Consider the following 19,264-nt stretch of genomic DNA (forward strand, 5'->3'; position numbering starts at 1 on the left):
AAATATAATAAAGAATTACATTAATTTTCCATAAAAAATGATTTTTTTGATCCATTAAATTTTTTAAAAAATTAAAAATCACTTTTTTAATTTAATAAACCTTTTGCCAAACTGAAAATAAATTTTTAAATCAATTAAATTTAAATTCATTTAACTTTTTTGGACCAAAAATTTGTTTTTTATTTAATTATTAAATTTTTTAACACCTAAAATTGTAAAAAAAATCCAAATAAAAATAAAGAATTGCATTAATTTTCCATAAAAATAAAATTTCCAGTAGAAAAACCAACCGGGCAGCTTTTTAACCTTAACACCCTCCAATTCCTTTAATTGCTTGATACTTTACAAAGTTAAATCGTATATAAGCCATCCTAAAAAAAATATAACCCTATACTTTCACATTAAAATTACCAATCAGATGAGATTCGTTCTTCAAAACCCAAAACTAATTCTTACGCTTAATAATTACCCTTAGAAATCGATCACTAATAATCACGAGGTACTTGACTAACCTTCGATGGGCGACTACCCGTTTAGATATCAGATTATTAATTAATAATTCACAATAAATCGAAATCCCCCGCACTACTGAGTAAAAGAAGCACTTCCGATTCCTCACTATACACTCATGTAAATATAGTATCAATAATTCAAATATAATAATTAATAATTAATAATATAATAATAATAATAAATATTCGTCACCAACGTTACATATAATATAGAAAAGCATTTATTTTAGCGACAGGAACTCGAGTTACTTAATCTTAAAAATATTATTACTTTTCCGCTTTCGTTAATAAATAAATTAATTTATATATTCAATTACAATTATAATTTATAATTATCTTCACGTAAAATCATATTGTTTCAATCCCATTGGGCGAATGATTGCAAGTACAAACGCATTTTCATTCTTAGAGAAAAACAGACTTTAATGCTTTAAAATCAGACCCTCAATTATTTAAAACTTCCTTATGAGAATCAAATTTTAAAGCTCATATTAATTATAATAATTAAATTACTTACGTACGTGTGTAAAAAAAGTTCTATTTATATATCCGCAGTTTCTATACGTCACAACATTATTATATATTTATATATTTATCTACTTAAATATATATAATATATTTTTTATTTATATTTATATTCTTCAACTTAATTCCATCATAGTGATTTATTTTTATATATTTATTAATTAAATCTATTAGTGGTTTTTATTAAATGTGTGACTGCTCACTCCAAGTCTTTTATTGTTATTATTTTTATTTTTAATCATAGTTTTTCATAAAAAAAACGTACCTCTGAATATAAATTGGTGTTTAATTAAAAGCGACTGATGTACTCGGCTTACTCGTATTATTAAATGGCGCCCAACAACTCTACGCTCAAAGATAAAAACTGATAATCATTTTTATATTTATTAGTCGACCCCTTGTAAAATTTGAAAATAATTATTTTTTAAAAACTTCATTCGCATCCGCAATAATTATCGATAATTATCATTATCATTAATCGAAACCGTTACTATTAACAACTATAAATATTGTTTATTATTGTTATAATTATTAATCTTACTATATTTAATATTAATCATTTTTTTCTTCATTTTATTCACCATTATTAAATATAATTTATTAAATATAGGAACCATGTTGCTGGGTTTTCATCAATTTATTATTCGTATTTTTTTTTTATTCCGTCATTTGTAGTCGCACTCACTGCAATTGGTGCTCGAATTGTCAAGTCTTGTGTTAATGATTACGATCAATCATTGTCGTTTCCTTTAATTAGGTAAATCGCGTATCTCCCCGCGAGTTTGAATTTTAAAAATTCAATTACAACTCGCGTCCCAGCATAAAAACCGTGCGTTAAAACTCCTAGTCTGTGTCGATCTTAGTTTTTATTTTATTGTGATTGTTGATAATACAAGATTATGTGTGTATTGATATCTAGTGTCAGTTCCAGCTTTTGTTTTTTATTTAAAGTCACATTCGAGTGGTGGGTGACAGTGATTTGTTTTATTTTTACAACGCTACTCTTTTTTTCTATTTTATTTTATTTAATTATAAAAAGCTTAAATTATAGTGTTGCAAATAAATTTAAGTGTCTTGATGCGCGCGCATTAACGCTGGGAACCTTGTTTTTTTTGTTTGAAAAATAGTGACTGTTTTTAATCAAAATTCATTGAATTTTTATTTTAAAAAAATATCAATTAAATATTTTTAAGTTCTTCGTTGTTAATTTTTCTTATGTGAAGAAATTTATTGCATTTTTTAAATAAATGATATATTTTATTTTATCATTTATTAAATTAAAAAATTATTTTACAAATTTAAAAAAATTTCCATCGAATTTTAATATAAAACAGTCGAAAAATTGTTTAAAATACACGGAAAAATTTTTTCTTAATTTTCTATCAAATCTTTTTAATTTTTTATTGTTTAGCCAATAAATAATTTATTTTCCAAGTAAATACTACACTAATATTCTCTTGAATAGATTCAACAATCACTTGAATTTGAAAATATTTATAAAAAAAACTTTCCGTGAATTTTTAATGTTAGAGTCTGTAGATAAAAGTGTCAGAGAGAGAAAGAGAGAGCAAGTGAATAGAAAGAATGTGACAACAAAATGATATCCCTACCTAAAAACAACCTCCAATTACCTTCTATTCCCCTTAAATTATTAATAATAATAAAACTTTACATAGGAACGTTAGTCAGACCATCACGACGCCTTTGTCGTGCCATTTCTCTCATTACATCCCAATTCCGAAATTTTCACGTACGTTTTCGCCCAACTAAATTACAATCTCAATATTTCACAATAATTAATAACTAATAACTAAAAATAATCACCATATAAATATAATTAATAATTAACTTAGAGGAACTTCGTTGAGTGCGCGCATCGAGACGCGTCTTGCCTACTAAAATAATACACACAGTACAACGAAACTACAGTAATGTACTATTTAAATAACAAAATCAGTACATTAGTTTATTTTCGTTTTCCTTTAATTAACATTAAAGCCTGTTTACAAATCACTTATATCCTCTCGTTACAATTCTTGTCTTTATTTTAGTCCGTACACTTATCATTATCATTATCATTATCACTATCACCTTCGCACCGTAGCCCCATAAATTGAATAATAACAATCATCATCATTTAAATATTTGATGATAATTATTATTAGTAATTTTATTAATTAATTATTTCTTACCACCCAAGTAACCAGTTTATTCCTAATTAATTAATTAATTAATTAAGTAATTATTAAAAAATCATTCCCTTTTTCATTTAAAAGTCTTTAATCGGTAAATTGAGCTCTTGATGATGAAAAAAAAAATTTAACGTGCTCCGGCCAAGGCCGCAACTTCCTGGACCAATTTTTGCCGCTTAGCTTCGCCATTATTGTTGTCCTGAGACACAACCGCGCTCTGAGTGCTCGTGGACGTGCTTTCTGCGGCTGCGCGAGCCGCAAGAAGCGTAATTTGGTTTACAACGTCCTCCATTTCGTCGACAAGAGGGTTCGCTTCTTCATCGTTAGCGTCTTGGCCGAGATTGAGCCCCAAATTGAAGTCCGGGCTGGAAAATTGACCGAAATTTGAAGATCCTGAAGTTCGCTGCTGAATTTGAAGAGACTCGAGCCTCGCGCGGTGTTGTACGGTCTCCGCGTGGCGGCGCCACTCGCCCAGGGTGCCGTAGGTCCGAGTAGAGGCCGCGGTGTCGCACAAACTGCAGCTAAAGCGGGCCTGGACTAGACGCAAGGCCCCTCGGCGCTGCTGGTTGCCCAAATAGCAGGACCGCTGGTGTGTCAATAGCGAGGATTCTTGAGGATAGGCGCGACCGCAGCGCCGACAGACCAGACAAACTTCGGATTCTATTTCGCGGCAGTATGACGGAAGTGTGCACGGCTCTTCATTACCGACCAGCGGGTTCGGTAGACGCACGGTTTCCAGGCCGGGGTGATTCGGGTCCTGTTTCAGGAAGGCTTGCATCAGCGAACGCGGCACCTGAACAGATGGACCGTTCTCCACTGGCAGCGACATCAGTCCTATGCTTGGGTTTAGGCTTGTAGTCGCTACTGAAACCAAATAATATTTTTTTTTTATTAATTTTTTTTATAAATATTCATTTTTATAATTATAAATGAGCTTATATATTAAAAAATGTCAATTATTCAGAAATGACCTTGTATTTTGTCTACAGATGATATTTTTGACGATATAAGCTCATCCTGATGTTACGCTCATCGAGACCTTTCTTTTGAATGATTACATAACATTTTTTATATATTTTATATATATGGTATTTGTGGAATATATAAATATATAAAATATATGAAAAATTGATGTGGGTATTCAAATGAAAGGTCTCGATGAGAGTAACTTCAGGATGAGCTTTTATATCTTAAAAAATGTTAATAATAAAGAAATGGCGTTGTATTTTTTCCTATTGATGATATTTTTAATGATATAAGCTCATTTTGGAGTAACACTCATCGAGACCTTTCATTTGAATACCCACACGAATTTTTCATATATTTTATATATTTCAAAAATATGAAAAATATCATATATATAAAATATATGAAAAAAGTCGTGTACGTACTTAAATGAAAGGTCTCGATGAGCGTAACATTAGAATGAGCTTATATCCTAAAAAATGTCGATAATTAAGAAATGACGTTGTATTTTGTCCTCTGATGATAATTTTAACGATATAAGCTCATTTTGAAGTTACACTCATCGAGACCTTTCATTTGAATACCCACACGAATTTTTCATATATTTTATATATTTCATAAATATAAGAAATATCATATATATAAAATATATGAAAAAAGTCGTGTGCGTACTCAAATGAAAGCTCTTGATGAGCGTAACGTCAGAATGAGCTTATATCTTAAAAAATGTCAATAATTAAGAAATGACGTTGTATTTTGTCCACTGATGATATTTTTAACGATATAAGCTCATCCTGGAATTACACTCATCGAGACCTTTTATTTGAATACCCACACGAATTTTTGCCCATATATTTTATATTTATGATATTTCTCATATTTGTAAAATATATAAAATATATAAAAAAATTCATGTGGGTATTCGAATGAAAGCTCTCGATGAGCGTAACATCAGGATGAGCTTATATCTTAAAAAATGTCAATAGTTAAGAAATTACATTGTATTTTGTCTACTAATGATATTTTCAACGAAGCAAACAGGAGATTAAATTTTTTATATTTGATTTTTTAAAAAATTTGTTCCATAAAAAATAATTATTTAATAAATATCTGTGAAAATTCAAATATTGGCAATATATAAAAGCCTATCAAAAATAAAAATTAAAAAAGCCCGATTCTTAATAAAAATATTAAAGCATTCTGTTGAGTCTCGATTCATCGCATTAAACTCCTGTTCCATCTTTACTAAACCACGGCTATCGTACAATAATTACAGGAGAGTGTTCGGTGAATAACCAGGGGTATCATTAACACTTCCTGCCTCGTAACGACTCTCATCTGGTATCAAGTACAAGCTACGTTACCCACGCGCGTCATCCCATAAACCTGTCACCCATTTGATTAGCCGAATCAACAAACATGAAATGAAATCATCAGGCATACACTGTACCAAAAAATTCGCATTTAAACTTGAAAAATCCCCCAACAAATAATTATCTATTATTCTAACAATTAACTTGAATATTTTAAATGGGAAAAATTTGTTAAAAAACAAACTCCAGCCCTAATAGTCGATTACCCGCTAATCCGTCATATTAAATATTTTTTATAATTTCTCTGAACGATAAAAAATAAAGAAACGTGTTCGAGTGTGAGTAGACAACGATAGAGAGAAATTATCCCATCAATGTATCTCGGCCCCACGGGCAGGCTAATAACTGCCAATTTACCTGTCCCAAGGCGAAACAGGTTTCACATAAATTCTACCTCGATCATGTCTATACTATACCTACATACCTATAACCCGGCTAAATGTATATACCTCTATACATCCTCCCATACATACAAACATATATATTAATATCATACATCTACATCTACATCTACATCTACATCTACATCTACCATATTATGACAACTAAGTCAGTACAAATCAATTCTAGATTCTAGATGAGAGTTTAATCGAACATGCCTCTGCCTCCTACTTTTCTTATGTTGCTATCTTTTCAATACAACTTACATTTTTTTTTTATTTTCTTTAACTCATACTGTCAGTCATAATAGATTGAAAAATTTCAAAGGCAAATTTACGAATCGTGATGATAAAAATTTACAAAACTCAATTTTTAGTTTTGTTTTGCAGAAATTAAAAAAAAAATATCTGGTCATTTGATATTTTTCAAATATCAATTTTTTTATTTAAATGCTATTTTTTTTACTTAATCTATACTAATGAATAAATAATGAAAACTACTGTACCGATCGGAAAAATACTTATACAATAAGATGCAGCGGTTTTTCGGAGAAGGTTTTAGTATATGATATGTTGGTGATTACTTATCCGGAAGCTAAATTTTTTTGACTTAGAAATCATGAATTTTTATTGTAACTAAATTTATTCTATTCGATTTTCATTTGTTTAAAATAAATTTTTTAATTCTATTGGTTATGTTTATATACTAGGCAGATTTCTTCACTTATGAGACCTGCAATTTCTTTAACTGAAACTTTCAATGCTCATTACAAATTTTTTTTTTTCATATCAATTATTATTCATTTTTGTAAGAAAGACACGGGAATGTTATAATGATTGCACATTGAAAGTTACAATGAATATTAGCTAGAATAATTACATGGATAAAAGGTGCTTTGCCAATTCGATAGAATTTGGAATTAGTGCAAGTCAAAACAATAATCTAATTAAATTTCAAGTCTAGATCTAAAAATGCAATTCTATAAAGCGTCCAGCGGAGCGGGCAAGTAATAGCTTGTATTTTATAAATTAATATGTACTTTTTTAAGGTCATTAATGTTAATTATCTTTTTGGAGACTTTAAAAGATTAATAAAAAAATTTTTAAATGATGATTAAAAAATCTACACTAAATGGAGTGCCGGTTTTATTTTGACCGGTTATACTGAGAAAACTACTGAACCGATCGGAATAATACTTATACCATAAGATGCAGCGGTTTTTCGAAGAAGGTTTTAGTATATGATATATAGGTGATTACTTATCCGGAAGCTAAATTTTTTTGACTTAGAAATAATGAATTTTTATTGTAACTAAATTTATTCTATTCAATTCTCATTTGTTTAAAATAAATTTTTTAATTCCATTAGTTATGTTTATATACTAGGCAGATTTCTTCACTTATGAGACCTGCAATTTCTTTAACTGAAACTTTCAATGCTCATTACAAATTTTTTTTTTCATATCAATTATTATTCATTCTTGTAAGAAAGACACGGGAATGTTATAATGATTGCACATTGAAAGTTACCATGAATATTAGCTAGAATAATTACATGGATAAAAGGTGAATGCCAATTCGATAGAATTGGGAATCTGTGCAATTCAAAACAATACTCTAATCAAATTTCAAGTCTAGATCTAAAAATGCTATTCTATAAAACGCCCAGCGGAGCGGGCGAATAACACCTAGTGTGTAATAATTAAAAAAATTTCTACGATTGTTCAAATAAATTTATTCGGTCAAATAATAGTAATAATGGTCATATTTAGATGAAAAATTGACATTTTTTTATTCTGCTTGTTTTTACGGCGCATTTCTGATAAAAAATGTCGTGAAAGAAAAGAATGAAAATTTCAATAGCTTTTTTGTCTTCAAAAGTTGAAAAAAAATTTGGCTCTCATGTTTTTGGATGAAATTTCTATTTTATCTTTTTTTGATGTTTTTAAGACATATTTTTTTGAAAAGTAGTAAAAAAAACTAACAATTAAAAAAAAGCAAAATATAACAATTTTTTTATAAAATTTATAAATTTTTTTGAAAATTTGTTAAAATCGTGATAATTAACTTTTTTTTTAAGTTTATTTTTTTATGTAATTAAAAAAAAAAATATATCAATAAAATAAAATAAAAATTTCGTTGAAAAAAATGAAAATTTAAATGGTGGACTCCATTCGTATATAATTAAAAAAAAATTAATAATTTCAAAGTCTTGCAAAAAAAAAATAGAAATAAATGGATTTTTAATTACAACCTTTTCACTAAAGAATTTACTGGCGAAAAAAATCCAGTACTGGGAATTCCGTAAAATAGTTAATGATTTAATAACAGTAAACATGAATAAAGATATCATGAGTCTATAATTATGAATAAGTGTGTAATAATATTAAAGAAGATAAAACTATTAAAAATACATATATATCACTTCCGTGTTTATTTAATGGTCTAATATATAGATGTGTGTATGTGTGTATATATGTATATGGGTATGAAAGTGAGAACCACTGTTCAAACCCGCAATCTTTTATTTGACCAACGTTCTTCCCACGGACGCGTTTATCCGTCTTTGCTCGATCGCGTCTCTCGTGTCAACAATTCTCATATTTTAAAAAAACCTTTAATTTTATTTCCCGTGTCTGCTTAGTGCTCGAGCCTCGAATCCCGAGATCTCTTACTCTATAAACGATTTTGCACATTATTACATATCATACATTACTCATAAGAGATTATGTGCTACGGAGAATATACAATAACATTGCACGCATACCCCATGCTATTGCCATTACATACGATCTTTACGCGAGTATGCCGAGCACCAACACCTAGAATCAAGTCCACTGGAAGCAAACATCGTTGGCTGGGAGATAACGTATTTTTTTAGTGAATAACATCTCTATCTTTTAAATTATTTGTACATAGAATTATCGATTCCGATAATTTGTAAGAGAAACTAAGGTCACGAAAGCCTTGAAAAAATAAATAACATTTCTGGGTTTCATGCTATGTTGTGGATGATCTTAATGTTTGACTTTTTTTTTTGAATGACTAATTAAAAATACTCGAGTCTTTTACTAAAGTCAAAAGTAATAATATTTGAGGATGTTATATTACTTTCTTATCTGGAATAATTTATAAGTAGTTAATTAATCAAGTAGATTTATACCTAACGTGTTTACTTGGTTGTAATAATTTAAACTTGAATTTAAAGTCTACGAAATTTTTACTCGGGATTAGAAATAATAATTCTGTTGAAAAAAATCTTTTTACTGTATTTAAGATGTCTGATTAATTTAAAAATTTGTATAAAGGATTGATGATAATAGAATTATTAATTGATTTTATTTTAGTGTCCTGCGTAAGGATCATCGTGGTAAAAGATGACTAATTTTACGGTTTAAACATACATGATCTATAGCACCACAGTAAATATTTATCTTTTTTGAATTCAATGAAATACAAGCAATTTTGCAGTCACTACGTGATTGCCGGGACTAGTGAACTATAAATAAATAAAATTTGGCTTTATTAAATAATGACTTTTGTTAAATTGCACTGTACTTTTTTAACTATTGACGTTTTTAATGATATGAGCTCATCCCGATGTTACACTCATCAAGAGCTTTCATTTGAGTACCCACATGCATTTTTATATATTTTTCATATATACATATATGTAATATATATAAATATATGAAAAATTGATGTGGGTACTCAAATGAAAGGCCTCGATAAGTGTAACATCGGGATGAGCTTATATCTTTAAAAATATCAATAGTTAACAAGATAACAATGTCAGTTCTTAATTATTGACGTTTTTGAAGATATAAGCTCATCCCGATGTTACACTCATCGAGAGCTTTCATTTGACTACCCACATGAATTTTTTATATTTCACAAATATGAGAAATATCATATATATAAAATATATGGAAAAATTCGTGTGGGTATTCAAAAGAAAGGTCTCGATGAGCGTAACATCAGGATGAGCTTATATCTTAAAAAATGTCAATAATTAAGAAATGACCTTTTATCTTGTGGAATACTAACATTTTTAAAGATATAAGCTCATCCCGATGTTACGGGATTATTTTTAATTATACCAAAAAATTTGAAAATTAATTTTAGTTGAAAAAATTTCATAATTTTATAGAATAAAAATTTTTTTCCACATCTTTAGATTTTTTGCAATTTAAAATTGATATTTTCATGTTAACAGTTTTTGTAATGTAAAAATTTGATTTCCAAAAATTAAAATTTTTCTGTATTTTTGACAAGACTTTTTTTTTTGTGTCAAGTGCTTTTAAGGAAATTTTTGTAAAAACTTCTCTCTTAAAAATTTATCCATAAAAAATTTCCTCAAGCACCTCACAAATTTTCTACAAAAAAATAAATTTTTAATTAATCATTATTTTAATTTCAAACTTATTAAAAATCTTAAAAAATTATTTTCTACTCCTTTAATTTGGCTTACTATTAATTTTGTCGTTTTTCAACCTATAATTTATAAAAATAAAAATTTTTTTCTTTATAAAAGAGCTTAACGTGAGAATGTAAAGCTCAACTAGGCGAAATATAATCAGGAAGATTTGCGATGATGATTGGTGATAGAGTTAATAGAATACACTTGGCAATTTGTGTGTGACACCCTTGAAACAATCGGCTTAATAAGAGAAACATGAATCGAGCGTACGAACATACACATGTGTGTGAATGTATAATGACGTTAATGAAATGAAATGAGTATGGAAGGACCGAGGGGCGAAGAAAGAAGAAGATCATCATGGATTATTGCTCTTAATGAGCACTGGTTATTTCTTTGAGTGGCTTTGATTTGCTTGCCCATCAACGCCACCCCACGCCCCACGCTCATTTCTCACAACACACTCACACACGCTCAGTACTTCATACTTCACACTCGCGGGTGTATTATATAAATTATGTGTATATTTATACTTTATATTGTATTATATTATATATGGTAGACGGTGGATGCTGGTAATGCATACGAGCGTGTAAAATAAGTTTATAATGTTTGAATTAACACGAGATTGCGCTTACATTATTTTATTTTTAATGTACCAAGCACAAGGGAAGAGAGTAATAATAATACAAGACTCATTTGCGTATGGATTGAGATAGTAATACTATATACGTCAGGTTTAAGTCTGCGTTATGTGTTTTTCTTAAATGTGCGGCCGGAGATTGTTATTGCCCCTCCCAGTACAGTGATTCTCAGTTTAATTATCACTTATTATAATTACTTGATTTATTTATCATCGATTTTTATTTTTAATGCTATTCATTAAAATTACATTAAGTGATTGATTGAATAATTATATAGATAATCAAAAATTAAATTTATAAGTAACGATAAAAATTTTTTACAAAAATTAAGTTGTAAAAAAATTAGGCTAATTCATTAATTTTTTTATAACATTAAAAGTATGAAATTTTGCACCAATTAATTACCATTTAAAAATTTTTTAATAGTCTTAAATATCTTTAAAAAAAAAAATTAATATAAAAAATTATTAAAAAATTCATTTTTATTTATAAAACATTTTTTAATCTACATTATTATTAAGAGAATAAGCGAAATTATAAATAGTCAATTTATAATGATGAGTACTTATGATGCATTCGAAAAGGCTCTATCTCTAGATAAATAATTAAGAAATGACCTTGTATCTTGTAAACTATTGACATTTTTAAAGATATAAGCTCATCTCGATGTTACACTCATAGAGACCTTTCATTTGAGTACCCAAATCAATTTTTCATATATTTATTTATATTATATATATATATATATATATATATATATATATATATATATATATATATATATATATATATATATATATATATATATGTATAAATGAAAAATATATAAAAATGCATGTGGGTACTCAAATGAAAGCTCTTGATGAGTGTAACATCGGGATGAGCTTACATCTTACAAAATATCAATAAATAAGAAATGACCTTATATCTTGTCAACTATTGACATTTTTAAAGATATAAGCTCATCTTGATGTTACACTCATCAAGACTTTTTATTTGAGTACCCACATCAACTTTTCATATATATATATATTATATATATGTATACATGAAAAATATATCAAAATGCATGTGGGTACTCAAATGAAAGCTGTTGATGTGTGTAACATCGGGATAAGCTTATATCTTTATAAATATCAATAATTAAGAAATTACAGTGCAATTTAACAAATATCTTGTAAACTATTGACATTTTTAAAGATATAAGCTCATCTCGATGTTACACTCATCGAGACCTTTCATTTGAGTACTCACATCAATTTTTCATATATTTATATATATTATATATATATGTATATATGAAAAATATATAAAAATGCATGTGGGTACTTAAATGAAAGCTCTTGATGAGTGTAACATCGGAATGAGCTTATATCTTTAAAAACGTCAATAGTTAAAAAAGTACAGTGCAATTTAACAAAAGTCATTATTCAATAAAGCAAAATTTTTTTTATTTATAGTTCACAAGTCACGGCAGTCACATAGTGACTGCAAGGTTGTTAGTTATCATTAAAAAATTTTTTATTAATCTTAAAAATTTCCAAAAAAATAATTAACATTAGTGACCTTGAAAAAAAGTACATATTTATTTATAAAATATTTTTTTTGAACCCCGATACGGTACCCAAAGATTTGGGAGCATATATTTCGAACATACACCTTTTAAAATTATCAGAGTCAAATATTAACACATTAAGAATCAAAGATAAAAATTGACGGTCATGAGTTCAGATAATAACCACTATCTAATAAATTATTTATTTTAATAAAAGATTAACACGTATTTGAATACGCCGATAAAGTATTATTAAGAGATAAACAAGCTCAACTGGTACCTTTGTAAGTAATAACTTCAAATAGAGCCATAGACCCCGGCTAGGCAGCATTATATTACACACTAAAGTAGTTAAAAAGAGTATCAATAAAGAGCCTAGATCCTCGTCTTGAATTTCTCGGTGCCTTATCTCCTCATAAGTAAAACAGGGAAATTCCAGAGTCGTGAGCCAGAGGGCGAGCTCCGTCCGCATGCGGTCAGTGCTGGCCTCAACTGAGGAAAACAGTGCGGCGTAGGCGTAGGCTTGAATTCCTTAACCCTTGCTCTTCTCTTCTTTTCTTTTCTCTCTTTCTCTCTTTCTTTATTTAACTTATTTTAAACAAAACTCATCTACAAGAACAAGAAAAAGAATATAGTAAAGATATTTCCGATGGTTCGTGACTTTCTGTCTCGTTTGCACGCTCGTTAAACGACTTTTCCACTTCTTAATCCCTTTCACTTGTAAAAGATACCTTTTATTTGCCTTTATTTATTTTAGTTAATTTTATTATTTTTGTTTTTATAAATATACATATATATATATATATATATATATATATATATATATATATATATATATATATATATATATATATATATATATATATATATATATATATATACGTCTACAGCAGAAGAGGCATGGGCTTGTGCTTCTTGTTGTCTCGAGCAGACCCGTTATCGTGAATTCTTGCTTCGGAACGACTGTTTCACACCTCTGCGAGCCCCGAGAATTAGGAAATAAATTAGTGCGAGACTAATTTCGTTATCTCGTCGATGCTCTCGGCTCGCAGCGACGACACTTTTCTCTCTCTTCTCCTTAATTTTTTTTTTTACCATGTCGTGCTATGCTGTTCTATACAGGATGGTATGTACAATCAGAGATGTCGTCAATGCCGACCGCCCGAGGAACCAGTTCCATGAAGTAGGCACTTTTGACCGCAAGTAAATATCTTCGACCGCCGCTGAGATTTTTTAGTTTCTCTGTGCGACAATTACGATATTACTCTGATCGTTTTTTTTTATTCAAATTTTGGACCAGTGCACGCAGAAAAAAATTTTTTTAAGATATTTTGTGGTAACAAATGTATTTGTTAATATAGAGATAATAAATTATATGTTAAAATAACGAAATTTAGGTTATATCAAGTTATTGATATGTTATAACAACAAAACAGTTTTGTTACTGTAGCAAAATCTTTAAGGTAATTCGACAAAATACTTTAGTTGGTATAATGAATTTTTTTGTTGAATCAGCAAAATTATTTTATTAAAATATAAAAAAGAAAATTTGTTGGAGTAACAAAGACAATTTGTTGAAGTAATAAAGAGAATTTTTAATAATACACTAATAGAAGGATTTAGTACGGAGTACTAAACTGATTTCGTAACAAAATTTTTATTCATTTATTTGGGAGAAATAAATGTTTTGCACCCACAAGGAAAAAAGTAAACTGTAAGAAATAATAAATAACAGTCGATTTATAATAAGTAATGATCAACAGCTAAAAATTACCACTTCAAACAGTAAAGTCGTGTTTTTACTATTCACTTTACAATATTTACCATTTAAATGTTACAATTTACTCTTTACATGGAAGAAAATACTATTTCAAACAGTAATATTCGTTATGTAAATGTCTAAAATGTTAAAGTATAATAATTAAGAATTCAGACTTTGATATTTATCATTTCGTACCTAAAAAATGATCTTATGATATGTAAAAAGTATAAAATAAAGTTAACAAATTTCTAATACAAGCAACGTTAATATTTACAAAGTAAAATGGTAAATTTTAAACGCAACGCTAAAAATCAAACTGTAATTAATGACTTGCTTGGTCTGGTAAAATGTATATTTTAAAAGTATAATTTTTACTGTTTCAAATGTTAAATTCTTCCAGAGTGAGACCCCCTTCTCTTTCATCTGAGTTCCCCTTCTCCTCATAATATGGACTATATATTGAAATGGCAATTTTTATTGTTTGAAACTGTAATTTTTTAAGATGAAAGAGTCGTTATTTACTATAGTGACAGCTACTAATCACTTATTTTGGGTATTAGATTATAAATTGTGGCTTTTATACTTTCTATTCCGAGTGAATATTACAGTTTACTTCTTTCCGTGAATCAACATTCTTTCACGGGAAAAAATTTCTGGGAAAATTTACGATACAACTATTGTAAAGCTGGACTATACTTTGATTACTATTAATTTTCAAATATTTTAGAAGAAAAAATACTATTTATTCATGAAAAAATACGATATTACTATTGTAAAAAGTAAGAGATGAAAATTTCCAGTGCTGCCTCTGTATCTTTCCAATAGAACTATAGCAAATTTTACAATAGTTGAATTGGAATGTTTCTCAATTAGTGTGAGTGATGGCCGTGCACAGCGCTAGACTCCGAGTTTATGTAAATGTTAAAGGATATGTGTCTTAGTTTACCTCAGATAGCGTAGAGGGAGAGTCTCTGGCTGCCAACACAGAGTTCTGGGTTCGATCCCAGATAGCACGAAAATGTCGGATTCTTTTTTCGATTACTGTACAGGTACCAATTAGTTCAACCTTCTATCTCTCTCCCTCCCTAATATTTCTTTTGAAAAAACCAACTGTGAATTTTTAAAATAGTTGAATGGTAAAGTTCACAAACACATATTGTATAATTTGCTCTATAGTATTCGACTTTTTAAGACTCTTGCTTGTCTTATTTGTTGGATAAAATTTACAATAGTAGATCGTAAAAATTACTAAATAAGAAGTATAGTCCACCGTTACTCTTTTATTTAGTAAAAATTACAATAGTAAATTAGTAAAAACTCCTTCAATTTTATTTCCGTGTTGTTAATGCTTTAATTTCAATGTTTATGTAATACATAACCTATTCACTGACTTAGATTATTTTATTCAGCTCGATTTTGGGAGATTTATTAAACTTTTAAAAACATACATACTCCCAATAAGTGTCTTCTATTTATGTCTTTTCTCAATGAAGTTTAGTTTAAATTTTCCAATTTGTCTATTATTGATATGTTAAAAAACTGTTTAATTTTAAATTTTATAAATGTCTCAAACAAAAAAATATAATTTAATGAGATTCTTTTCTTTATAATACTTTATATTTTTACTTAAAATAATTTATTTTAATTATTTTTATTTATTTTAAGTTAAAAAATTAGGTTACACGCTAAAATTATTAAAAAAATTAATTTCTTTGATACCAATAAACGATTTATTGCGTAGCAATAAATCATTTGTTAAATACTACTAAATATTTATTTAGTATAACTAAATGGGCTTTAATAAATGATTTAGTACTTACTACTAAATATTTGGTAATGAAAGGTTTGTTACTAAATGTGATTAAATAGAACTAAATCCTTCTATCAGTGCAGAACATATTTTTCAGTTATTCCGTCTTTTGTTGTTTCAACAAAATCGTTTTTATGCGCGTATGGTTATTTTTGGATTGCCTCGTATGTTTTTAATTGATATCGATGAATTATTTGGATATTGTATTTACTAGAGAAAAAAAAAATGTCCCATCGGATTTTAAGGTGTGTCATAATTTATTCCTGATGAGTCAAGCATAAAGTCATCACTTATCCCCTCCGTCTATATTATATTTTTTGTTTCACTGGAGATAAAAAAATGATACTTGCGACAACGGCGACTAATTAATTAGTAATTTATATCGTAAGTGTCTCGATAAAGCTGTATAATAACTCGAAAAAACTAATCTCGATGGTTGTCTACATGAGGAAGATAAAGATCCCGGGGCCGGCCGTAAACAAATTCCGAGGCCCAGTAAGACATAAATAAAATAAAACCAATAAGTGGTGGGCTATTTTCGGTGGAAATCCCTCAGCGCACTCTCCAGTGCACAGGTGATAAATATGGATAACCTAATCTGAGGACACGGCTTTTTTCATTTATTCATCAATGTGTACCTCGCTTCGAACTTTTTACGAAATTATGAGGATAAATATTGTGGGACCGAGATTTCGAGGAAAGGTTAATTTTTTAATTGAGAAGGTGTTTTTTAATTATTGTGAAGAAGATAGTTAATTTTTTCACATGAAAAATGATAATTATTATGCTAAATAATATAGAGGATTTTTCAGTGATGAGAGTCATTTTTCCAATTATAAATTGTGAAATTTAAGTTTTTTGGATTAACATCTCAATATGGTACATTCTTATTAATATAAGAATAAAAGTGATTCATATATGTACAAAATGTAGAAGTTAAATCAATCAATGAAGAAATTTTTGAAAATAACCAAGACTTATTAATTCAAAATGGAATAAATATTTTTTAGAATAAAAATCAGTTATTTTTAAAATTCATTAAATTAAATTTTAATTTTAAAAATTTTTATTTTTAATTTTAATGTAAAAAATAAAAATTTTAAAAATTCATTTAAAAAAAAATTTTTTTTATCTCAATTTTCTAATTTCAAAAATATATTTGAGCTAAAAAATTAACTCGACCCAAAAATCTTGAACCAATAAAATAATTTAAAAAAATTTCACTGTTTTGATTGAAGCAGAAACTCTCGAACTAAGTTAAATCAACTTAAACCAAGAAAAATTTCTTAATTAAAAAACATTTAATATGGAAGACCCCATTGGTGGCACATTTAACCCCTAATAGTGGCACTTTTTCTTTCAGAAAAAAAAATGTTCTACTTGGAATAAAAATTAAAAATTTTTTTGATCTAAAGGTCTTAAAGATTAGAAATAATATATTCATTATTGAAATAAATGATTTCATTAATTGAATAAGTATCCGAATAAAAGAAACTGTCAGTAGTGAGGTCCCCGCCACTAATGGGGTCTTTTACCCTATGCTTGATTCAAAACAAAGAAATTAAAAAAAAATTTCGTTCTTGCACAGAAAAAGAAATGATCTTGAATTAAGTATATATTTTTGAAGAACTTAATATCATTGATTTGAGTAGAAAAATTCTTGATTTGAGGAAATTTTTCTTGATTTAACGAAATTTTACTTGATTCAAGAATTTTTTGTCTTGATTCAAGACAATTACCCTCTTCAAAATTATATTTTTGGTTCAAGAATTTTTCTCTTGAATCAAGTTAATTTTTTTTTCAGTGTGGTTGTCAATTTTTGTGTCATATTATTGGAGCATTTTTTAATCTTTTGATTATTGGTGATATTTTTGCAAAAGTCCCCAAATATTTCCTACTGAATAAAAAACAAAAAATTACGAGTTAAAATTTTCACTCAACAGTTCATGACTCTTAAGGTTGCTCAAAATTCCATCCAAATAATTTTTTTTCTCTTCTCTCTACTAAAAGCTCCAAGCGAGAGGACAATTAAATGATTAATATTAAAATTTAAGCTAAAACATAAATAATCCGTCCCCGTGGTAGTCGGTAGTTAGTCGCACTTGATTTGCCGTCGGTATCACCGAGTGCCAGGCAGGAAGGCCCGTATTATCGGAGCAATTGTCTCACCCCGCCCGTCATCGGAGCCCAGAGCAACGCTGTGCGTGTTGTAACGAGTATAAGCATCATCCGAGACACATCACATCATCAGAGACATTATCTGAATAATCCGGAGTAGAGAGAGAAGAGTCAGCATGTATTTATGTGTTTTAGTTATTAGTTATGTATGTGTGCCGTGTAGTTAATCATTATCACTCGGCCACCCGCACCCTGCCCAGTTTCTGCTCTTATTAATATCTGGTTAGTGATGTTACTGTCACTTAAACTTGTGTTGTACAGTACAGTACTGTACATACTGCATGGCTAATGCCAATAATAAGCACCGCCGATTATTCCATTAAATTAATCCCGATCGGAATAAAACTCTCACTGTTAGTTGTCATATTGTCATATTATCATCTGTCGGCGAGCAGTTCCGAGTTAGAACACTGGTTTATTCTTTAATTATTTAAATGCGATCGCCAGAGTCCACACTCTAAATAAAAGAGATGAGGGATAGGACTTATGATCATGATGATGATGATGATGATGATGATAATAAAACAACGCAATCAGTATGATATCTTTGTATTGGTAGGACACTTGCATGGATGTAAATACACACCCGGAGCGTCCATTCAAAGAGGGCTTAACTTAAATATACACACATATATTTATAATACTAAATTAACTTTGATATAAGTACTTTGATCAAGGACGTACGTTGCCATCAGCTAACTTGTAAATAAAATGTATTGATAATTATTGTCCATAAATTAATAACTGACATTAATTATAAATAATTGTTGTAATTTGTATTATGCATTGTTTTTGTCGGAATTGTTATTTATTGAGATTTAGACTCTGAAATTTATAAGGAAGTTTTATTAAAAAATAAAAAGATATATAGGAGAATACAAATAGATTTTTCTATCGGAAAAATGATCGAATAATATTTGTTAGAGATTAGAAAGGAATTTGGAGTA

The 19,264-nt window shown here is 28.4% G+C and overlaps 1 protein-coding gene across 2 annotated transcripts in view; it reads right to left on the reverse strand.

The window, feature by feature from the left end:
* Window positions 1-2,456: 2,456 nt before the first annotated feature.
* LOC123269512 overlaps window positions 2,457-19,264 on the reverse strand; it is a 54,525-nt gene continuing 37,717 nt past the window's right edge. Inside the window, exon 2 of one of the 2 annotated variants that reach the window (XM_044735253.1) lies at window positions 2,457-4,090. In XM_044735253.1, the coding sequence (XP_044591188.1) occupies window positions 3,357-4,058 (702 nt within the window). In that variant the 5' untranslated portion in view covers window positions 4,059-4,090 and the 3' untranslated portion in view covers window positions 2,457-3,356. Of the gene's footprint in view, window positions 4,094-19,264 lie in introns of both variants that reach the window. The other variant, XM_044735252.1, reaches the window with a different exon arrangement.

The sequence above is a fragment of the Cotesia glomerata genome, linkage group LG7 (assembly GCF_020080835.1).
Source record: "Cotesia glomerata isolate CgM1 linkage group LG7, MPM_Cglom_v2.3, whole genome shotgun sequence".
Classification (NCBI taxonomy): domain Eukaryota; kingdom Metazoa; phylum Arthropoda; class Insecta; order Hymenoptera; family Braconidae; genus Cotesia; species Cotesia glomerata.